General features: G+C 41.0%; 1 protein-coding gene across 5 annotated transcripts in view; it reads left to right on the top strand.

Moving 5' to 3' along the window:
- kcnma1a (potassium large conductance calcium-activated channel, subfamily M, alpha member 1a) overlaps positions 1–21,521 on the top strand; it is a gene marked incomplete at both ends in the record, with an annotated part of 253,440 nt that extends 231,919 nt beyond the window's left edge. For 2 of the 5 annotated variants that reach the window (XM_084168518.1, XM_084168520.1), the window contains 8 exons: positions 2,859–2,972; positions 4,561–4,644; positions 6,431–6,561; positions 13,610–13,804; positions 14,384–14,502; positions 18,641–18,865; positions 20,287–20,315; positions 21,370–21,521. In XM_084168518.1, the coding sequence (XP_084024644.1) occupies positions 2,859–2,972; positions 4,561–4,644; positions 6,431–6,561; positions 13,610–13,804; positions 14,384–14,502; positions 18,641–18,865; positions 20,287–20,315; positions 21,370–21,521 (1,049 nt within the window). Of the gene's footprint in view, positions 1–2,858; positions 2,973–4,560; positions 4,645–6,430; positions 6,562–13,609; positions 13,805–14,383; positions 14,503–18,640; positions 18,866–20,286; positions 20,316–21,325 lie in introns of all 5 variants that reach the window. The other 3 variants (XM_084168517.1, XM_084168521.1, XM_084168519.1) reach the window with 2 other exon arrangements.
- Between the last annotated feature and the right edge of the window lie 3,636 nt (positions 21,522–25,157).

The raw sequence follows: 25,157 nt of genomic DNA on the forward strand, positions 1-25,157 counted from the left end.
CTGAGTGGAACAGATTGTTGATGCGTTCAGACAAACAGATAAGCCTCATGTCCCATCAGGTCTCATCATATTTAACCAGCCAGTACTAATCACCAGACAGCCTTCTTCAGCTGTTCTTCATGACAGTCCACCCTGTACCTCCTCCATTATTCTAATAATCAGTCCCTCCAGGATCCTGCAGCATTTATTGTCATACTTGTGGGAAGAAATGCTTGATTTTGCTGCTTCAATTCTGACATTTTGTATGGCGATTTGCAATAATTCTATCCCAATTTGTCATGAAAATGTGCTGATTGTGAAAAAGTGTATTCACTGGCTTCACTGAACTGTTTTATCTTGTAAAAGTGCGGTGATTGGTTAAAATTGCGAGCCCTCTTTTTTTAGTGCAGTGACTGTTTTATGCGGTAGTAGCGCAGTGATTGGTCAACTTTGTAAACCATCGCATAATAGGAGGGGAATTGTTGAGAAGGAAAAACATTTTGCGATCAGAAAATCCTGGAGAGACTGAATCTTATGGACCAACAAACTTCAAAGAAAATGTGCCAAGCACTTTCACATGATTTAGGAGAATGTCAATGCAGTTATTTCTCCTGGTCTGAGTGAGTGATGTGCTGTCGTCACAATGAGCAGACTAAATCGGAGGTCTCTGTTACTCATGGGAGCAGTATTCACAGACATGGAGGGCCTACACCAGTGGTTCCCAACCAGGGGTACAAGGACCCCTGGGGGTACTTGGCTTATCCACAGGGGGGTACTTGATAAGACTCCTGAGACCATAGGCTTACTCGTAAAAATGCACGAGGGGGTGCTCCAGGGGTGCTCCAGGGGTGCTCCGGGCAGAGCAAAATTAAGTTGGTGGTACAGTGACCAAAAAAGGTTGGGAACCAATGGCCTATCACAGTGGTCGATTGATGAAGCCTATTGTTATCAATGAGTTTGTCTTATATCATCTGGATCCATTCCACTGATAAATGTTTCAGTTTAAGAGTGCACATGCACACACGCGCAGGTGTACTATATCATAGTGTATTGCTTTGCGGATTCCTTCCTCCCAGAGAATATCCTGTTCAGATGTGAGGTGTGAAATTTAAAGCAAGAAGGTGTACATGAATAAGTCAAGAGTTGTATTACTAGGGAGACATTCACATGGCTGCGGTCTACGGTACGATGTAGTCTGTAGACCGCAGAGCTAAGTTGTGCCTGGGGGCTGAGAGGGGTGGAGGTGGGGGGTCTGTAGCCCGCACGCACACACACCCTTGCATTTGCTACTGTATGGTATGGAAGCTGTAAATCAATTTCCCTCTTGTTTGTAAGTATTAGAAGTCTAGAGGATTGCGTGCCAAATGCAGTCAAACCATTATAATGAATCAATGATCTGTGTAGAACTCTCCACTTTTCTCCATCTAACTTTTGGTCATTTGCAGCCCAACTGATTTTGACATGTTGCCCTCTCTGTTGGAAAATCTCATTTTCAGATGTATTCACTTTATCCATTGTTAGTACTTTCACAATTGGATACTGTATACTTGACTTCTTGTATACTGTGATCATGTAAGAATAATGTTTTTTTAGAGTCAATATTCAAAACCCAGTTGTGGTTCTCTGGAGATATAAATGTCATATTTTATAGATATTAACAAAATGAAGCATACTCGTGAGTGAGCTTCCAGTCTCTGACTGCTACAAACCTTGCCTATCCCCAGTTTCAGTAATTGGTGTAACAAGAGTGTGGATTATTCAGTTTAGCCTCTAGTTTGTGATGAATGCTGAACTGTTGGTGTGTCCTCTGTAGTGTGGGGGGTGAGGAGGGTGAGAAGATCTATTCTGTACTGTAAAGCAGCCCCTCAGGTTCCTGCCAGAAAATGACATCCCCCCCCCCCCCCCCCCCATCCTCCAACTACTCTCCAATGTCTAGCATTTGCAATCCTTTTAAAACTTTGTGACCTGAATATATTCCCATTATGTTTTGTCGCTGCTGTGCTGTAGAACTATGAGGTGGCGTTTTGCTTCAGTCAGCACTAAATGATGGATGTCACAACACAGGCCATGCATTATGTATCAAGCATTACTGATTTAAGGCGTTGAGGAAATGCAAAAATGTGAAGTCATGTGAATTCATACCCATCACTCGCCTCTTGTATTTCATGGTCGAGAATGTTCCTGATAAAAGGTTTTCAGGATCCACTTCGCCAATTTTATGGTAACAAAATGAAGCACATATAAAATGTATGGAAGGCAGGCAGGTTGATGGAAGGATGAGAATGCTAAATATGTCTCTCAGCTGACCCCTAAAAGCACAATATCCATGTTGACATTTTTAGGAAGCGCCTGCTTCATTTTCCCCATCCCTGTCTACGCATCATTCAATCTGCACTTCTGAACAATACAAAGAGCCCATCTCAGTCAGTAATCCCAGCAGCTTTTACTGAATAGTCTAGTGTTACTAAGTTATAGTGACATTTGACAGACACTGACTGTGTATGATCGATCAACATACTTTTTCATTTTTATGTTTTATAGTTTTTTTTTTCGATTATAGTTTAGTTTTTTGACAAAATTACATATAACCTTCTCAATCACCGAACCTGAGGTATATGATTTGTGAAATTATATATCAGGGTTTTGTGTTTCTCTCTGTGCTGTAATATTACATCTCATGGACTTGTATCCATCTGTATTGTTGTTTCTCTGTGCCATAGGTTTCAACAATATAATATCTCATGGTTTTGTGTCAGTCTGTGTATAAATTAAACTCTTTCTGTTTGATGTAGGTTTCAGTACATCTTGTTTTGTGTGTATCTAGCTCTTGCTGTTAGTTTCAATGGTTTTGTGTGTATCCTTCTGTGTGCTCTGTGTAGGTTTCACGCCTCCTGGAATGGACCGGTCATCTCCAGACAGCAGTCCAGTACATGGTTTAGTACGCCAGGCCTCCGTCACCACCGGCGTCAACATCCCCATCATCACTGAACTAGGTGAGACACACAACAGACCATTTACTACTGATAGATCCCAGCGGGCAAAACACGTCGAAACGATGTCATAATGATGTCATTTCAACCACTTTCTGGTTGTTGTGATGTCATTTGCCTGTTGGGAAAATATTGTTACATTGTACACAGAGTTTGGCCAACTCACTTAGAGATTTAGAATCTTCAGAACCGCCATGTTGGCTCCAACAGTTTGTTGGACATTCATTTGCGTTCTGGTTAGAATGCAGGTTTGAATGTTTTTGTTGTGGAATGTTTGATGCCAATGTGGACGGTAGTTGGCCGAACTCTTTATTTTCTATGGCTGTGATGACTAATTCTAGCGATATGTTGATGATAAAGATTAACGATTAGTGACTTTGGCTGAGATTTGATGGATTTAGATACAAAACTGAGCATTTGTTGTCATTTCAAATGTCACCCTCTTTCAGTAAATTCTAGCCGAGATGTCTCGTTACGAAGTCAGAACACTCTCACTTCTTCTATGTACCATTTGTCCATTAACAGCCTGATGGAGAGGGAGAGGGCAAAAAGAGAGTGCAAGAGGAAGCTAAAAAAGTGCCACGGTAGCAAAATGGGTCCATTTAATAATAACAATGGCGCTGTCTATATTCTCTAGTATTCCCTGTGGTCCAGGGGACTCATGAAAGTTTCACATCTCTGAGGGCTTCTAAAGCACCAGAGACCAGGGACACTAGAGCCACTCTATCACCCCTGACTAAAGCACTAGAGACTAGCCACTCTGTCTCTATCTCTCCCCTCTGACCCAATTAGAAAGCATTGAGGCGTGAGGAGACTAAGAGATGGATGGAGGCACAGATAGAGATAGAGACAGGGAGAGAAACAGGGACATGAAGCAGCATGAACGTTTTCTCACCTTTCTCTCTTTACACTCTTTAGTACTACATATATAATCAACATAACAAGTGTAGCTATTCAGGTTTTTTCCTTGCAGTATTTGGTTGGATATGAATTAATTCCACAGGTACGTTTGATTTAGAATAATTTCAGCTATGTTTGATTTAGAATAATTCTAACCCCGCATATTCTGTTAGGCCCTGGTTATTATGTATGTAGATAGTACTAGCATCACTAACATTGTCCTCCTCCTCTCTGAGAGTAGAAAGAGAGTGAAGTGAGGCACAACTATACACTATAATTGTAGTGTCAATGTTGTCAGTTTACAGCACCATAGTCAAGATGCAAGTCTAATGGAAAATGTTAAGAAGCTGGCTGAATTGCCAGATCAATTTGATGGAGTCACATAAAGTTGGTTTATGTATACAACATTGTAAATCCCTTTGGTGTCTTAAAAGCCGTACAAATTGGCAATTCATGTTTTAGTGGTATGGTTCAGTCGCATCCGGGCTATGTACTTTAATCTCTGGTGCTGTAGTTGTATGTCATGGACAACCATGGCTACCTTTACATACAGTCAGTGTCTAATCCTGTGGTTGACATGATGCGTGGTCTCAGACAGAACTGCCTTTCTTTTTCTCTTCTCTTTGAAGCTGTTCCCATAACGACCCTATCTCTCCCCCCTCTGCTCTCCACACCGTCTTACCTTCATTAGCTAAACCTGGCAAAATACTGCCTTTGGTTTCATTCAGTCAGGAAAAAAACTGTGGAATCAACATACAAATGATAACTGAGCTGGGTAAGCCAGGCTTTTGTCCTCCGCTCGCTGCCGTCCAATCTTTCGTTTATTTGCTCTCTCTCTCTCTCTCTCTCTCTCTCTCTCTCTCTCTCTCTCTCTCTCTCTCTCTCTCTCTCTCTCTCTCTCTCTCTCTCTCTCTCTCTCTCTCTCTCTCTCTCTCTCTCTCTCTCTCTCTCTCTCTCTCTCTCTCTCTCTATCATCTTGTCTTGATGTATCTGGCTGCAGCCGAGGTCCTCGCTGGCTGCTCCCATGGCTTCACTTTGAACACATTTTTTATTTTTTTTATTCTCGGTTTCTGGTTGAAAATGGACTGTCTTGTTTTGGCCTTTTTTTATTTAATGATTTTTTTCCGTGGTGTTTAGATTTTTTTCCATTTCGTTTTTCCGAGCATCGTTCTGGCACTTTCATCATTGCTCGGTATGTCCTTGTGGCTGTTTTCATAGCACACACCCCACTCCTGACCCCAACCCCTCCCTCAACACCCTACCACCCCCCGGTTCAGTCTCTTTGGCCCGGGCCCGTTTGCATCACCAGCCCCCTTGTCTGGTTGACTGACATGTCTGTTCCTCCGCAGCACAGAGGAAGCCTGGGAAGAAATCATATTTCAAAACACTAAAAACTATAGATCAAACCTTCCCTTTAAGATGTTTATTTTTATTTATTTTTGGGGTTGTTGCTTTTTATTTTTTATTTTTTTTAACCTAAAGCCTAGATGTTGAAGGAGTCAAAGAAAGGCTTGTTTTGTGTGAAGCACTTTTCAAATGCAGTTGGATCTCAGGGTCTTGTCCACTGGCGCTAGAAAGAGAATCCTCTCATCTGAGGCTAAATAAAGACAGACTGTTCTACTAGGAAAAGTCATCTTTACAAATGGTTAAGAATAAGTTTGTTTTTATATGGTTTCATCTTGTTCTTTTCCTCTGGTTAGCAATATTCTATACAGTATAGAAAGAGATTTTTCAACCCTGGCCATGTTATGATTTGAACTTTTTTCATCATTAACAATTTCAGAATGTCGTATTAGTTCGATCTTTAAATGCAGGCTGTGAATTTACCCCACAGCCCTATGTTATTATTGTTGTTTTAAATAATCATTTGACTTTCAGGAAAAGGTAATTACCTCAATATCTCAATAGGTGACGATGTGACCACACATTTTCTTATCTGAGATATCAATGAAGCTCTAAAATGCATGTTACATTACGTGCATGATCTTCTCACCTGAACATGCACAATATCATCTTGAATATAAAAACCACAATATGGTGGATTGAGGTGTTTCACACACCTAGGTAAAATCCATGTCCTGAATGCAATACAAACTACAGAAATGGTTTGTTCATGACGGAATGTACTGTGCATCTACCATGAATGCCAAATCCATAACGCTTTGGTTCAAACACCACTATCTATTCTATACCTCCAGACCTGAGACGTGAGACCTGTGAGAATATATGCTATTGAGTCATAGAAGGACTCTAATGTAGTGAATTATTCTGTTCCGGTCAGTGCCTAAGACTGGGTGTTGACTAGAAACATTAACACTGTATCCCAACTTGGAATATTGGCTCATATTGAATCAATGGGTCACAAAAACAGTCTAAAATCGAACAACGCTTCACAGTTCACCAACAAAAAAGTGCCCTAGCTAAGTCACCCAGTGATTCTCTACTTCTCTGGTCCTCAGGTGTGTTGGTGTGTGTGTGTGGGTGGGTGTTTGGTGTGCTGTGCGGTGCCCTCCTTGCCCTCTCTCTCTCTCTGACTGTGTTTTGGGTCTCCCCTCTCTCAGTGAACGACTCCAACGTTCAGTTCCTGGACCAAGATGATGACGATGACCCGGACACGGAGCTGTACCTGACACAGCCCTTCGCCTGCGGAACCGCCTTCGCTGTTAGCGTACTGGACTCTCTCATGAGTGCAGTGAGTAGACATTACTAAGTATTCGCTACTCAGTTTACACGGTTCTTAGTGTGCACGAGATGTAAAAAATATATGTAATACATTTTATTTATCCTTTATTTAATCCGACATCATACTAGATGTCTCTCATGTACGGGGTAGAAGTCACTAGGACCAAGATTCCCCTTTTTGTAAAACTGAAGTCTATATTTTATCGATATTTAAATATATATTTAATCCATATTTTATTTAGGTAGGCTAGTGGCTATTATTGCCATAGGGTGAAGCAGCATTTGACGAGGGAAACAGTTGCAACATGCAGCAGTCAAGGGCTAGAAGTGATTGGCTTTGAATTCAGGCAGAGTTAGTCCAGTGTTTCATACAAGATCACAGCAGACACCGGACAATACACATATAGTAGGTTCACTGTAAGACGTGCATACAGCCTTTAAACTAAGTAATTTAAAGGTCTTAACTAAGTACTGTATACTAAGAACTGTAAACTCAGTAGTGTATACTTGGTAATGTCTACTCACCTGCACCCATGTCTGTTGTCTCTAATGCTGGCTATTGAATTTAAGATGCTTTTGATTAAAATAAGTGAGAGAAATGTAGCATAGATGGATTTAAAAACTGCATACGTGCGCGCGCACACACAGAGTAAAGTAAAGGGCTAGACTTAAAGGATGTGGTAGCCTCATAAGATGAAGTGATCTGCTCAGCGCAGTAGTAATACGGAGTAGGCAGAAGTTGGTAAATGAAATGCCACATTGATCAGACAGCGCTGACAGCTCCACTGACATCAAAAGGGAAGTTGTTGCCACAACTCCTCATATAAAGTGTCACAAAACAAACTTTCAAGGGGCTTATTAGATCTTTTCACAAGGTAAGTGCTGAGGTTCCCTCTAATGGCACATATGACATGCAAGGTGGGCCTTCAAAACACTTTCATCTTACAACAATGTCAGCCCTGTTCCTGAAGACAAGATAAGGAAAAAGTATTATCTTCTGACTTCGTTCCGACCATCGCTTCTCCCCTCTGGTGCTGTGATGGCTTAATTCCAGCTTGTCACACTGTGAGTGAGGTTAGAGGAGAGCAGAGTAGCCCTCACACACACACTGGCTGTGGTCAGAGGTGAGGGTGAGTGATGGAATGCGCTCATCCATCATGGTTCTCCACAGAGCTGTCAGGAGCCTGGGGAGAAGAGCTGCCACTCAGGGCGTGACTTACAGTCATGCGTGCATACATTTTACGTATGGGTGGTCCCGGGAATCGAACCCACTACCCTGGCGTTACAAGTCCCATGCTCTACCAACTGCGCTACAAAGCACCATTGTTATGAACATTCTCAAGCCGCTCTCCGCCATAGTGGTGCCCAAAAGTCATGATAAGGCCAGTCATTTTGAACAGCGGCTAATGACTATTTTGCCTAAATTGCACTATAGCAGCCTGGAAATATGATGACATTGCTAAAGTAGGCAAGTATTTAGTAGAAAAAAAGTTTGCTATCATTATCATGTCGTAAAATTTACTTTAGACAGGTGGCAATATTGTCATTAGCTAGCAAAATTTGTTAAAAAAATTAAGAAAAGCTAGCAATGCTAACATTGGCTAGCTAAAATCCGGTGGTCTCCACTCAATCTTAGCTAGATACAGTGAGGGGAAAAAAGTATTTGATCCCCTGCTGATTTTGTACGTTTGCCCACTGACAATGAAATGATCAGTCTATAATTTTAATGGTAGGTTTATTTGAACAGTGAGAGACAGAATGACAACAAAAAAATCCAGAAAAACGCATGTCAAAAATGTTATAAATTGATTTGCATTTTATTGAGGGAAATAATTATTTGACCCCCTCTCAATCAGAAAGATTTCTGGCTCCCAGGTGTCTTTTATACAGGTAACGAGCTGTGATTAGGAGCACACTCTTAAAGGGAGTGCTCCTAATCTCAGTTTGTTACCTGTATAAAAGACACCTTTCCACAGAAGCAATCAATCAATCAGATTCCAAACTCTCCACCATGGCCAAGAACAAAGAGCTCTCCAAGGATGTCAGGGACAAGATTGTAGACCTACACAAGGCTGGAATGGGCTACAAGACCATCGCCAAGCAGCTTGGTGAGAAGGTGACAACAGTTGGTGCGATTATTCGCAAATGGAAGAAGAACAAAAGAACTGTCAATCTCCCTCGGCCTGGGGCTCCATGCAAGATCTCACCTCGTGGAGTTGCAATGATCATGAGAACGGTGAGGAATAAGCCCAGAACTACACGGGAGGATCTTGTCAATGATCTCAAGGCAGCTGGGACCATAGTCACCAAGAAAACAATTGGTAACACACTACGCCGTGAAGGACTGAAATCCTGCAGCACCCGCAAGTTCCCCCTGCTCAAGAAAGCACATATACAGGCCTGTCTGAAGTTTGCCAATGAACATCTGAATGATTCAGAGGAGAACTGGATGAAAGTGTTGTGGTCAGATGAGACCAAAATCGAGCTCTTTGGCATCCTTCCCTCAGCCAGGGCATTGAAAATGGGTCGTGGATGGGTATTCCAGCATGACAATGACCCAAAACACACGGCCAAGGCAACAAAGGAGTGGCTCAAGAAGAAGCACATTAAGGTCCTGGAGTGGCCTAGCCAGTCTCCAGACCTTAATCCCATAAAAAAATCAGTGGAGGGAGCTGAAGGTTCAAGTTGCCAAACGTCAGCCTCGAAACCTTAATAACTTAGAGAAGATCTGCATAGAGGAGTGGGACAAAATCCCTCCTGAGATGTGTGCAAACCTGGTGGCCAACTACAAGAAACATCTGACCTCTGTGATTGCCAACAAGGGTTTTGCCACCAAGTACTAAGTCATGTTTTGCAAAGGGGTCAAATACTTATTTCCCTCATTAAAATGCAAATCAATTTATAACATTTTTGACATGCGTTTTTCTGGATTTTGTTGTTGTTATTCTGTCTCTCACTGTTCAAATAAACCTACCATTAAAATTATAGACTGATCATGTGTTTGTCAGTGGGCAAATGTACAAAATCAGCAGGGGATCAAATACTTTTTTCCCTCACTGTAGCTAGCTAACGTTTATACTGCATCTAAAGTCAATCTGGCGACATCAAAATTATGACAAAAGGTTTTCCAATAATTATTTGCCTCCTTTATAAATGTAATTGTATTTCAAAGCCACTCTAATGCACTTTTAATATCGTCATCAGTGCCAATTGACAATGCATTGAGTAGAATGCTCAGTCTGGCATCAGTCCTAAAATGAATGTTCAGAACAATATTGTGAAGAAACGTGCAATCCATGAATACTCTGAAACAGTTAATTATAGGAACTCTGTGTTCCATGAGGCGCTAGCGTGAACATTAGGGGCTCTGTTTTCGGCTAGTGTTAAACCAGTGCAATTGTCAAACGCACGCTTGTTTGCAATTTCGACCTGTTTAAAGCCAAACGCCAGATTGGTAATTTACCTGTTTTATATGAGCTCGCTTGCGTGGGAGGGGTGGCAATATCTGGGGATATTTAAAACCAACCGAAAACTGGTCTTAGCTGTAACGAGGTTGGTTATGTCATGGATTTTGACAATGGAAGCGCAGCCTATCCAGCCGTTACACACAATGCCCATATGCACATGGAACAAGATAAAAAAAATCCAGTTTCATTTGATTAAAAACCAAGCATCCCTTCCTCTCAATTAAGTCTGTTTTTTTGTCCTGACCAACGCATTCGCCAAGTAGTCAGAACTATCGAAAAAGGGTTTGGCTCGTGAGACCACTTTGAAATAAATCTTAATCACCAAAACTTTATTAAAAGATCAAGTTTGGCAGCAGCAGCAAAACAGTGAGGACATCCCCTTTTTATCTATGTAGGCTATAAATTTTTTTGGGCCAGCTCCTGTTATTATTTTGGATGTGCTTAAAACCCCCTCCATGTAGGCTATATGCCCATCATGGAAGGAGAGATGAGATTATCCGGTGACACTCATATTTAGAAACATGTATTTTCCTGTAACCTGTAGCTTGTTTTCCATTTCCTTTGATATAAAAAAAAAAACTCTTAGTAGGATACCCTTACGTTACTATAACGAAAGCTGGTTTAACAGCATCTTTCTTATCCTGGCCATGCATTAGAAGTAGTCTATCCATGAAAGGCGACATGTTTTTGAATTATTCACAGTACTACCTGCAGTACTCCATTCGGCTTGTATCCTTCCCCATTCCCTGACTCTTTTCCGGTTACCAAACATGCGCTCCTCCAAACTTATTGAAATGATTCAGTCCTATAATGCAGTATCAACGGTAGGCCTAGGCTATGTCTTGCTTATTGAGAATGTGCCTCACACATACTATACAATTTACGGGAGCCTAGTAGTTTTTATTTGAGGAGAAGTGCGATGACAAAAGGCCTATACTTGTTGAAACCGATTACAATAATGTTGACTGTCAACACTCTAAACATATTGAGCAAACACTGGATGTTTTTTTTTACTGTTGGTATCAGTCATTACTGTAGCCTATGCTACAGTTGAAGTCGGAAGTTTACATACACCTTAGCCAAATACATTTAAACTCAGTTTTTCACAATTCCTGACATTTAATCCTAGTATGAAAAAATGTATGCACGCACTAACTGTAAGTCGCTCTGGATAAGAGCGTATGCTAAATGACTAAAATGTAAAAATCCCCTGTCTTAGGTCAGTTAGGATCACCACTTTATTTTAAGAATGTGAAATGTCAGAATAATAGTAGAGAGAATTATTTATTTCAGCTTTTATTTCTTTCATCACATTCCCAGTGGGTCAGAAGTTTACATACACTCAATTAGTATTTGGTAGCGTTGCCTTTAAATTGTTTAACTTGGGTCAAATGTTTCGGGTAGCCTTCCACAAGCTTCCCACAATAAGTTGGGTGAATTTCGGCCCATTCCTCCTGACAGAGCTGGGGTAACTGAGTTAGGTTTGTCGGCATCCTTGCTCGCACACGCTTTTTCAGTTCTGCCCACACATTTTCTATAGGATTGAGGTCAGGGCTTTGTAATGGCCACTCCAATACCTTGACATTGTTGTCCTTAAGCCATTTTGCCACAACTTTGGAAGTATGCTTGGGGTCATTGTCCATTTGGAAGACCCATTTGCGACCAAGCTTTACCTTCCTGACTGATGTCTTGAGATGTTGCTTCAATATAGCCACATAATTTTCCATCCTCATGATGCCATCTATTTTGTGAAGTGCACCAGTCCCTCCTGCAGCAAAGCACCCCCACAGCATGATGCTATTTTTGTTTCATCAGACCAGAGGACATTTCTCCAAAAAGTACGATCTTTGTCCCCATGTGCAGTTGCAAACTGTAGTCTGTCTTTTTAATGGCGGTTTTGGAGCAGTGGCTTCTTCCTTCCTGAGCGGCCTTTCAGGTTATGTCGATATAGGACTCATTTACTGTGGATATAGATACTTTTGTACCTGTTTCCTCCAGCATCTTCACAAGGTCCTTTGCTGTTGTTCTGGGATTGATTTGCACTTTTCGCACCAAAGTACATTAATCTCTAGGAGACAGAACGCGTCTCCTTCCTCAGCGGTATGACGGCTGTGTGGTCCCATGGTGTTTATACTTGCGTACTATTGTTTGTACAGATGAACATTGTACCTTCAGGCGTTTGGAAATTGCTCCCAAGGATGAACCAGACTTGTGGAGGTCTACAAATATTTTTCTGAGGTCTTGGCTGATTCCTTTTGATTTTCCCATGATGTCAAGCAAAGAGGCACTGAGGTTGAAGGTAGGCCTTGAAATACATCCACAGGTACACCTCCAATTGACACAAATTATGTAAATTAGCCTATCAGAAGCTTCTAAAGCCATGACATCAGTTTCTGGAATTTTCCAAGCTGTTTAAAGGAACAGTCAACTTAGTGTATGTAAACTTCTGACCCACTGGAATTGTGATACAGTGAATTATAAGTGAAATAATCTGTCTGTAAACAATTGTTGGAAAAATTACTTGTGTCATGCACAAAGTAGATGTCCTAACCGACTTGACAAAACTATAGTTTGTTAACAAGAAATTTGTGGAGTGGTTGAAAAACGAGTTTTAGTGACTCCAACCTAAGTGTATGTAAACTTCAGACTTCAACTGTATATAATAAACAGTATTATCAATCCACAATGGACTGGGACAAGAATATTCCTTGCCCCGAGCCGAGTAGATGACAACGCAAAGACCGTCAGAAACCTACAGAATTTGAGACAAATGCATACAGTATTAAGCCATGGAATGCCTTGATTGGCCAGTTAGTGGCCAAGCCCAAGTCACACCTACGACTTGTCTATTAATCAAAATCCAGGCCTTTCGGGCCACCAGCAGCTATTGTGCTCATAATAACAGCTGTGAAAATAGAAACAATATTTCTGACACATTCCCGGAACAATAGCGCTACCGCCAGCGCTTAGATTTCCCATTGCGTTAGGTTTGTTAAAATAGAGCACTAGAGCTTCTATTCTGCTATTGTATTTCTATACCTGTTGGAACAATATGCGTTATCAACATGCTTGCTTCAGCTTTTCAATGTATTTTATTAAAGGAGTAATGGTATTGATGTGAAACCTGCTAAACCAATCTATGAGGAGAAGTTGAGGAGAAGTTGTCTTAGTAAGCATGGCTGGTGAATGAATGTCAAATGGAAGTAGTTCCGGTACAAGTAAAGCTTTTTCTGTAATTGGTCTGCCCTGTCTCCTCACCTCTCTGTCTGGTCTGTATGAAGAGACAAGGGTCTATATAACATGGGGCACGTCCACTCCGTGTCTCTCTCTCCCATCTCTCCCTGTCCTCTCCCCTCCACTCCTCTCCATACCTCCCAATCCTCATCTCCCATCTCTCCCTATCCTCTCCCCCCCACTCCTCTCCATCCCTCCCAATCCTCCTCATTCTCCCTCCCTCCCTATCATCCCAACCTCTCTTCATTCTTTCCCATCTCTCCCCCCTCCCCTTCTCCATCTGCCACATATCCTCTACCGTTGTGGCTCTAATGGCGTCTCCTTACTTACGGATCTCACATCCTCTTATGTCCGCAGACATACTTCAATGATAATATCCTCACCCTGATCCGGACGCTGGTGACTGGGGGAGCCACACCAGAGCTAGAGGCTCTATTGGCAGAGGAGAACGCCCTGCGAGGGGGCTACAGCACGCCACAGACACTGGCCAACCGAGACAGGTGTCGTGTGGCCCAGCTGGCCCTCTATGATGGGCCCTTTGCCGACTTGGGGGTAAGTGGATGTTTAAACGGAGCTGACACATTTTGGCACTCCCCAGTAGCACCCAATCCTGCCTGGTCGCCTCCTAGTGGCACTTAATACAAAGTGAAGAACAGAGAACACGCAAGGGGGGCTCTGTTAAGGAGGTTGTGTGTGTGTTATGGAAAGGAATAATGCAACTGTCTGAGAATATCCCATGAGTTATTCTACTCTTTAATTTATCAGTGCATTGTTTATATATCTAATGTTAAATGTTTTACAGTTGTTAATAGTGCTTCAGATTCTGAAGGGGTGTGTCACAAAGTGAAAGGATGTTGTTTTGTGTCCTTTCCTGCATGATATAAAGGACATTTTTACACTGTATATTGTTATCTCCCCAAAACACTCAGCAAAACTTATCCAGGGCACTGCAGTTTGATATTTGCAAAGACTATTTTGCCACTTAGATAAATTATTACATTTTTACATTTACATTTTTAGTCATTTAGCAGACGCTCTTATCCAGAGCGACTTACAGTTAGAGTGCATACATTTTTTCTTACTTTATAAGCAAACACACCCTGATGTTTTTTGTCATTTGTCGTTTTCCAGGATGGCGGTTGCTATGGAGATTTGTTCTGTAAAGCGTTGAAGACGTACAACATGTTGTGCTTCGGAATCTACAGATTGAGAGACGCTCACCTCGCCACACCTAGTCAGTGTACCAAAAGGTGAGACCGTCACTGTATCTTTAACATGTAACATCTCTCTCACCTCTCAAGGCAGTTCAAGTGTCACAACATTAGCTGTTTTAATATTAGCAATTGTATGATTATATTATAAATATTATCGACCCTTTTATGATTAGATAACTGTACAACCTAGATGCGTTTCCCCTTCAGGCAGGTCCTGGCTCAAATGCCGCCTTTGGCGAGACCCAAGAATTGCTGCCCTCCTCCTATCCCCACAAAGTAGAATAGTAGGGCAGGGGTATTCAACTCTTACCCTACGAGGTCCGTAGCCTGCTGGTTTTCTGTTCTACCTGATAATTAATTGCACACACCAGGTGTCCCAGGACTAAATCAGTCCCTGATTTAGAGGGGAACAATGAAAAAACGCAGTGGAACTGGCTTCGAGGTCCAGAGTTGAGTTTGGTGGGACTAGGCTATACAGTGTCGGTCCACAATGCACTTTAATTAATGCCTATCCATGTGGTAGCCTACAATTTGTAAAACAGGCAGTTGCATTGGCTTTATAGTCCTGATACTTGACAAAGACTTAAGACTAATCATTTTGGCTATTCAAGCTCTGAATATCAGCTACCATAAGCGGCGTGTCATAAAGTAATTTGAAATACATTTGCCAAAATTATATAATTAATCCTGTCTTTACAGAAATAAAATAATTCAAAACACTTCACTAGAGAGCATGACAGCCACAGAGGATCATTAGCTTCTTAAAAAAACATTTTTGTGGATTGTTTCAAATCAAAAGCGTGTAGGTCTACAGTGTGGGAAAAAAGTATTTGATCCCCTGCTGATTTTGTACGTTTGCCCACTGACAAAGAAATGATCAGTCTATAATTTTAATGGTAGGTTTATTTGAATAGTGAGAGACAGAATAACAACAAAAAAATCCAGAAAAACGCATGTCAAAAATGTTATAAATTGATTTGCATTTTAATGAGGGAAATAAGTATTTGACCCCCTCTCATTCAGAAAGATTTCTGGCTCTCAGGTGTCTTTTATACAGGTAACGAGCTGAGATTAGGAGCACACTCTTAAAGGGAGTGCTCCTAATCTCATCTTGTTACCTGTATAAAAGACACCTGTCCACAGAAGCAATCAATCAATCAGATTCCAAACTCTCCACCATGGCCAAGACCAAAGAGCTCTCAAGGATGTCAAGGACAAGATTGTAGACCTACACAAGGCTGGAATGGGCTACAAGACCATCGCCAAGCAGCTTGGTGAGAAGGTGACAACAGTTGGTGCGATTATTCGCAAATGGAAGAAACACAAAATAACTGTCAATCTCCCTCTGCCTGGGGCTCCATGCAAGATCTCACCTCGTGGAGTTGCAATGATCATGAGAATGGTGAGGAATCAGCTCAGAACAACACGGGAGGATCTTGTCAATGATCTCAAGGCAGCTGGGACCATAGTCACCAAGAAAACAATTGGTAACACCCTACGCCGTGAAGGACTGAAATCCTGCAGCGCCCGCAAGGTCCCCCTGCTCAAGAAAGCACATATACAGGCCCGTCTGAAGTTTGCCAATGAACATCTGAATGATTCAGAGGAGAACTGGGTGAATGTGTTGTTGTCAGATGAGACCAAAATCGAGCTCTTTGGCATCAACTCAACTCGCCGTGTTTGGAGGAGGAGGAATGCTGCCTATGACCCCAAGAACACCATCCCCACCATCAAACATGGAGGTGGAAACATTATGCTTTGGGTGTGTTTTTCTGCTAAGGAGACAGGACAACTTCACCGCATCAAAGGGACGATGGACGGGGCCATGTACCGTCAAATCTTGGGTGAGAACCTCCTTCCCTCAGCCAGGGCATTGAAAATGGGTCGTGGATGGGTATTCCAGCATGACAATGACCCAAAACACACGGCCAAGGCAACAAAGGAGTGGCTCAAGAAGAAGCACATTAAGGTCCTGGAGTGGCATAGCCAGTCTCCAGACCTTAATCCCACTGAAAATCTGTGGAGGGAGCTGAAGGTTCGAGTTGCCAATCGTCAGCCTCGAAACCTTAATGACTTGGAGACAATCTGCAAAGAGGAGTGGGACAAAATCCCTCCTGAGATGTGTGCAAACCTGTGGCCAACTACAAGAAACGTCTGACCTCTGTGATTGCCAACAAGGGTTTTGCCACCAAGTTCTAAATTATGTTTTGCAGAGGGGTCAAATACTTATTTCCCTCATTGAAATGCAAATCAATTTATAACATTTTTGACATGCGTTTTTCTGGATTTTTTTGTTGTTATTCTGTCTCTCACTGTTCAAAAAACCTACCATTAAAATTATAGACTGATCATGTCCTTGTCAGTGGGCAAACGCACAAAATCAGCAGGGGATCAAATACTTAATTCCCTCACTGTATGCCTAGTTGGGAAGTCCGCAATTAGGGCAACACGCATGGCAATAGGCCTAGCTGATTATTGAGTTGCGGCTGTCAGTGAAAAGCATCAACATATGTGTGAAGACAATGTGTCTTGAGTATCATTTAAAATGTTGAGACAAGACAAAGTAGATAGGTGGGTGGAGAGGATATAGGCACATAGCTGTCTCCCGCCAGTTCTTGCGCATTAATTGTTTCATTGTGTGAATTGTTTACCCTTTAATTGTTTATTTTGATCAATTCCCCATTACATATGTCACCAGTAGTAAATGTACCATTAATCCCTGCCATTTGGTTACATTCATTTCAGTTAATGCATGTATTAATTACAGTAATTTGCCGTTCTCATTCTCAGAGTGGAAACATTGTTTGCAAAGTTCACAACCTGCTACTTGTGAGAAACATGTTTTGGTATATTTCATACCATCATTTACGTGTTTGTAATTTTTTTGTTTTGTTTTTTGTTTGGAGCGTTAAATGTGAGCAATGAGCATGTGTGTGGGTTCTTTCTCTGTCCTGTTAATGTAGATGTAGAGCGGGCACCTATGCACGCATAAAGTAGGCTAATTGGCATGCTCACGCAAATGTAGGAAAGTGCCCATTTGGGGATACCTGATTTATGACCACCACCACTAATAATAATAATAAGCTGAGCTTCTTAATCATTTTTGTAACCATGTGACAATGATTTGAGAAACTAAAACTTTATTATCGAAATGAAACTGTTCCACGAAAATGCGAATATGAAAATCATAACTGGCATGCAGATCAGTAGAAATGGTAGGATACATTCTTAGCTTCCCCAAACGTGAAACTCGCGCTGCCTATGTCAGCTACTCAAGTTTATCAGGCGGTGTATTATCTTGGAAAATGCAGTTCATAGCCTATTTTCTTCTTCGCCATGATCAGATCAGAAATTGACAAATGGGTCTAATTATCATGACAATTTAGCCCACTGAGTGAAACTCCCAGACAGAGGTCGTGAGTAGCCTAATTTCATTCCCTAGGCTACTGTCCATTTTATTTTGAGCTGTCCTGTTTTTAGGATATGGAGTGTTTGTTAACATGTTAATTCATATTCACATCGAAGCACATAGTTTTTTGATAGGGCGTCATTTAGGCTATTTGATTGGAAACACGCATGATGTAAAAAGTGTCTGTCTCATGATATTGTCATGAATTTGGTCGCCATGTAGGCTACAGAAAAGGCCACAGAGGCTATAGACTTTCTACCAAATAGGCTACATGATTTGACAGAGTGTTGGTGGAGCGCCGCAATGCTGGAGAGGCGCGCTGGGCATGGACGAGATACATATTTTGAGCACCTGTCTTTGTCAAAGTGTGCACTGCTTATCATGGGACGGCATCAGCATTCACCTTAATAGCCCATATGTCACTGGGTGAGAGAAGGTTTCAGTGTTTTGGGGCAGAATTATGTTAGGTGTTATGTGTTTTTGTAGATGCGTCTTGGTCAGTTTAGCTTGGAAAATGCCGCCCTTGTCAATCTGCCGCTTTAAGCGAACGCCTAATCCTTCCTAATGGGCGGGCCGGCCATGCCTTCATGCCTCTAACACAGAGAAGCATTTTGATTTGAAATAAATAGGTTTTTCAAATCTTGTAACTGATTAGTTTTCAACCACACCCTGTTAACTTTCTATTATGCATTTGTATATAGACACTGACTATACAGTATTGTTTGGTTCTGTCTTCCACTAACTCCTATCCTGTCCTGTCTATAGGTATGTGATCACCAACCCTCCGTATGAGTTTGAGCTGGTCCCCACAGACCTGATCTTCTGCCTGATGCAGTTTGACCACAACGCGGGCCAGTCCCGGGCCAGCCTCTCCCACAGCTCTCACTCCTCCCATTCCTCCAGCAAAAAGAGCTCGTCCGTCCACTCCATCCCCACCACCAACCGGCAGAACCGCAGCAGCAAGCCCCGGGAGGCCGGCCACAAACAGAAGTAGGTGGATGAGATGTTTTTTGTGTGTGTGTCTTTTTTGTGTTTGTTGGGCATGTGTAGTATGTTTGGTGTGGGTGTTGTGTCTATGTAGGGTTGTGACCAGATTGTGTTTGAGTGTGTACGTGCGGGCGGGCGGGTGTATGCAAGTGTGTGTGAGACACTGTTTGGGTCAATTATCCATGTCTGTGTGTTTGTTGGGGTTTGTGTTTTGTTTGTGAGATTTTGTGCTCAATGTCCACGTCATGTTTGTGCAATGTTTGCTCTATAACCATCAGCATGTGGTTCTTGCTCTGACATCTCAGCCTGCCTTCATAGCTACCATGATCTCATTAATGGAACTAAGGGGAAACGTTTATGTGCATTATTTTCACAAATATTTGTAGAGCAAAAGAAAACACTTCTTATTTCCCGCTGACCTCATTGAACCTGTATTTAAGCATTAATTTAATAACTCAAGATGCCACTGAAAGAAGATGAGGAACATTGACATAGAAAGACCTCTCATATGTTGTCTTGGTACCAAGCCGGTGACCGGCATGCCAGTCGTTTTTTGCTAGATCTGTTAGTTTCTATAAGACACTATAATTTGACTCATGTTGGCATAGCCTTCTTATATGTTGGCGTTCGTACAAGCAGTATGGCATGGGTATGGATTTTAATGTAACACGATTTAAATAGACAAACCTTTACAGGTTGTCTATGAACGAGAAACATCATTAGACCATCTGTGTGGACATCTGTCTGGTTATTGTGTCTGTTCTGTCATCGCATGTCCATGTTCCTAGTTCTCAATCTCAAATGCTTATTTTTAGTTCTGTTTTTAATTTTGATCTATTTTCCATAATATAGAATAAGACAATATATACATTAAGTTATATTGAGCGATAAGGAACTCATTATTTTTAAAACTACTCAGAGAATTTGATTATAATGGTGAGAAGACACATCATGCTACCAACACCACTCCCTAAACCGTGATAGATCATTTACTAGGTTAATTCTTAAGATTAAAGACAACAGATCAATTGTAATGTCTTAGTGTCCTTTTAAATGTCCCTTAGCATTTATCTTAAATTCCTCTCAAACATTGCATGCTAGGGAAGTGAAGTGTAGGTGTTCAGTATCTAGAAACTTAGACAGTGATAAGGGAACATCTGACAAGTAGGGTTGGGGTCAATTCAGGAAGTAAACTGAAATAACATAAAACATTCAAAAGTGTAAAAAAATATTATTTTGGCAATGGGGCCTTGATTGTATTAGAAAATAGGATTGATTTATTTGATAAAATGCAGCCAGTGTCAGTGCTTACATAGAGTACAGCAAGAGATCCAGTCATGTCAGTGATTGTGTTTTAGACTTGTTATTTGCCTTGTAGACTGTAATACCTTACTTACTTAGATTACCTACTTCTCTTTCTGAAGTGCAACAAGGATGAATAGAATGAGCCAAGGTATGCAAGTTAATGATTCTGCATGTCCTACTATTACTATAGCACCCTTTACGTGGGGTTCTAATCATAACTTTGTCCCTGTGGAGATTGTTATGACAAGGGGAGGTTTTGTAGTGTTTTTGTTATTTTCCTGTAAGGAAAAGTCATCATGCCTCAGTTTAAGTTTTGCTTTTGAACAAATGGAAAGCAAAATGGCTGCTGCTGCCTCTGCCCTCTCCCTGTCATGCCCAGGACCATCTCTGCACTGCATGAGGTCCAACCTTTCTCCTCTACTTATCTTTCTGTTTTACCTCCTTGACACCTTAATTCACCTGATGATGCTTTTTCTTTGTTTTCTCTTGACAGAGCCTCTATTTTGTATAATATCCCTATTATTTATTATGTTTTTTAGTTTGCTTTATTTCAACTTGACACAAATTGCATTGTGTGAGAGGTCTGTGTGTTTGCACATATTCTTTCCTATTGAATGCGATCAGATGACTGATGTTGTCTAAGTGTTGTAATCCAGATTCAGTATTACTGTATCAACTAGAGCCACAGAGACAAGGTGTTGCCTATCACACACTATGTAACACACCTAACACAAACTGTAGACATTTGATTACCTAAAGATCATAGCTTGGGTATCGATATGAGTAGGCGCGAAACCTCAAACTGACACCTCCCCGAAACGGGGAGGCATGACAAATATAAAGTCTAAATTGCAGAAGGATATGAGGCGGTAAGTTTTGCACTCATAACCCTGTGGTGGTTTCAGGCGACAGACATATTGCTTCACCTTAGGCATAGTTTAAAACATCAAACGCCTATGCTGCAACACACTAGCTTGAGCACTAAGCTGACTGACCCACACACACTCACCAAAGTTGAATTTACTTTACCTGGAAGGAAATGAAGTAACTGATCTGAAACCTATGGTCCCTCATGGCGTTTTGGATTGGAATGTCATACATGCTATAAAACACTGCTATTTAAACTGAGACAGTAATATATGACATGAAACCATGTAGATTATTCAACACTAACACTTTGTTTCTGCCCCATCCCTCCGCAGAAAGGAAATGGTTTACAGATGAACCAGAAAATGCCTACCAACGGAACATTCAGATCAAGCCCATGAGCACTCACATGGCCAACCAAGTCAACCAATACAAATCCACTAGCAGTCTGATTCCACCAATCAGAGAAGTTGAAGATGAATGCTGAAAACCAGGCCCCCATGATGACTCGTGAGAAGTCTGGACGCTCTTACGAAAGGAGAGAAAGAGAGATGACGAACGGGGATGATGATGATGTTGATTCATTGGTCCCCACTCATTCTACAGATCGAGGGTTTGACATTAACACCACAACTTGAAGGGACCTCCTATGTGTATACCTTTAATGTTACTTCCATGCTCTACAATGGACAATGTTTTATTTATCAATCTTCCATAGAGATGTACATAATGACAATCAAAAAAGGATTGTTCATCCCCCCCTAGCACTTTTTGAAATTATTTTGAGTTGAAAAGAGAAGAAAAAGTACTTCCTGTAATTATTTGCAATAGTTCACATCTTCATGTGACCACACTCCATGGCTACTGTAGCTGAGGTTACTACTGGTTGTTGGAGGATGAGGGCCGCAGCAGTTTGCTCATCACAACATCATAACATCTCCCAAAGATCCACAAAATCGGCTGGGGTTCACCGCTCACCACTCATACTCCCTATCTGCTTCTGTTCTATTTGCACAAAAACTGACCACGTTCTTTTGCAACATGACGACTTGAAACATTGACATCTCCCCAAAACAACTACCATCACAGAAAGTGTCAGCTTTTTGGTTGTTGATTCACTGAACAAAAGAAAAGCTGCTTGTCATTTGGAGAGATGTACAACTGTACTGTGGTAATGTGGAAAGATCCATTACTTCACTGCTTAGGGTATGCTACTGTATGTCATCACACTGTTGAGTAATCAATGAATGCATTCCAGTCCTGTAGAATGAGATCATATTGAAAATCAGTTGTCTTGAGACTCTGAGAGTACTGTAAGAGACAGTTCTTGGATAAGCTGGCTGACAGAGTATATAGCTACACTGTACCTACATCGGTTCTGGTGATATCACAATGAATATGGATGACCACGTTTCAAGCTCCTATCATCGCATGGTATGTGCCTGAGCCCTTCAATAACAATACAGCACAGATGATCAACTTAAACTGAAAACATAAAAGGGATGAAAGAACAACCTTGTCCTATCCCTAATGTGCAAACATGAAAGGGGTGAATGGACAACCTTGTCTCGTCCCTGGCGAACACATGAATGGGGTGAAAAGACAGCCTTGTCTTGTCCCTTGTGTGGACAGACAATGCATATGGTATGTACATGCAATGTGTGTACTGTACATGGCAGCAATGTGTCCCCTCAGTAAGAACATCGGTGGTACATCTGAGTTAAATGCACAAATTGGTATCATCATCTCTCCATCAGTGTGTCTGTGATGGTGGTTCAGCCTCTGGGGGAGCATCATGTGGGATCAAGGCTTCAAACCTGCAAGACATAGAGGAACTAGATCTGTCTGGGGGTTGCAGATCAACAAACTACCTATTCATATCACCGGTAATACACCAACTATGATTGAGCTGAAAAAATGTGAACAAACATTAGCTGTGTGCCCTAAAACTTTAGGGAAAGCATTTAAGTCCAAACATTCTTTGCCATGATATCTATGGCGAAAATTGGGATTTAAGAATGAAAACAATAAGCATATCATTTGAATGTTTTTTGTCTGTTGAGAAATTTGGAGAAGCAATGCCACATATTGCGTAAAATGGGCATCAATGGGTCCTCCTTTGACCAGAGCCACTGCCTGGCACAGGGTTGGTAACGGAGGCAGTAAAGTGCTTGGATGTTCTCCGCTGACGATCCTGATGTCATCATAACACCTCTAAACTCTATGTAGGTAAACGTTAGGGAAAAGCTCAATCATAGTTTGGTTTAAAATGATGCCACTGATGACTATGAAGAACGCTGGAGAATACTGCCTGTGCTCTTCATGTTATCCTGGTCAAGGCTCAAGTGTGTGTTCAAAATTGACAGATTTTGTTTTGATCCAAAAGCAACCCAGAAAGAGCTGCAGCCTTGGGAAGGAGAGGGTATGGTGTCACAGATGATCCAACTAAAAACTAAACCTGGCATATGAGCATGATCATTTTCTACTTATTTTTACACATGACCTAGTGAGAAATGCTTTATGAAATTAATCCGTTATAATTATTACTAGGCCTATAATTGCATATCAGATTTTTATTTCCAAATTAATTGCTTTAATTAACATCATCATACCAAAATGATTAATATAAATTCTGAAATACTTATAATTAGACATGCATCATTGAAGAAAAGTATAAGTCCCCTCTCCTCTTTGCAACAAAGACCATCCCTGAAAGTATATTCATTAATAAAAGTCAATATTGTATAGGAGATTACCTAAATTTAACTCTTAAGTTTTTGTCTTAACTGTTGAGTGCTCCTTAAAACGTAGATGGGCTTAGTTGAAGGATCTCTGTAGCTGTATTGATAAACCTTATCGCTGTGTATAAGACTGATCATTTTCATCGACAAGTGAATACGAATACGGATGTGTGAGTCAAACAGAAATGTGATGGAAACAATCGCAAACGAACTTGAGTTTCAATGGGTGTTAGTAATACCCAGACAGAGGGCCAATCGGAAAGGTGCTTGAAGCTGGATCTGAGGCGTTTAGCCATTCGTTCTGTTCTGAGGGTGAAACTGTGTGACCTTCACTATCAATGATTGACCTAAATTAGGTCTCTATCTAAGGAGAGATACACTGAAGAATTTATGTGCGTGTATACTGTCATTCTCCATGGACATGTTTCAAACTATGTGACAGAGAGAGATTGTTAGAGCATCATCAGGTTGTTTGCAGTGAACAGATAGCCTTGAGAATATAGACAAAAGATAATGTATTTCTAAAGACCTGTCATTCAAGAGAAAAAACCCCCACATATTTCTATCTAAATATGTTGTGTAAATTCCTCCCATTATATAGATCACGTGACTCTCTGAAGCAAAATGGCCTGAGCTTTCTGTCTATCTATTGGGTGTGTTGCAACTCTACTGCGGGCTCATTGACATTGTCCTGAGGTGAACATTTGAATTGTGATTACATTGTCGTCACACTTTGTAGCAAGTAGAATTATGTTCAGAAAATATATGAGTAAAGATCTATGTATAATTGGATTGTTAATAATATACTTGCTAGCCTGAAAAATAAGGATTTATATTTGATGCTGACAATGACATGATTAATTAATTATACATAGTATTGACAAAGGACAAAATTATTGTTTTGACATATATGAAGAAAAAAAAGAACAACTTGACTTTTGAAATTCAAGATCCTTTTCCTGGGTTCACATTGCAACAAGAAAAGTGAATGTAATGCTTGGAAAGAGCAGGTGTAATTTGACCTGGTAATATCAACCATCACAGAGACGCAGCCATAGGGTAGCACCAATTCAGTAAGAGAGGACATACTTAATTTTAGTGTTCTTGTTAAAATAGTTTTTCCTTATCAGGGTTTACATTCCATTGTGTCAGCTCTTGTCATTTTTGTTACCATAGTAATATCCAAGGATTGTTTGAAACTGTCACTACTGCTTATTATTTGTTTACAGAGTTTTCTTTTTTGTATTCAGAAGTACTTAAATATCACTTTACTCAGAAATCAAATGGTACAAATCACAACCCAAAGCAGACGCATACTTACAGAATAGTCCACCAGTCCATTTCATTGTATCTAAATGTTTTTTTTATTTTCAATACGTGTA

The sequence above is a fragment of the Coregonus lavaretus genome (genome assembly GCF_964263955.1).
Source record: "Coregonus lavaretus genome assembly, chromosome: 1".
Taxonomy (NCBI): domain Eukaryota; kingdom Metazoa; phylum Chordata; class Actinopteri; order Salmoniformes; family Salmonidae; genus Coregonus; species Coregonus lavaretus.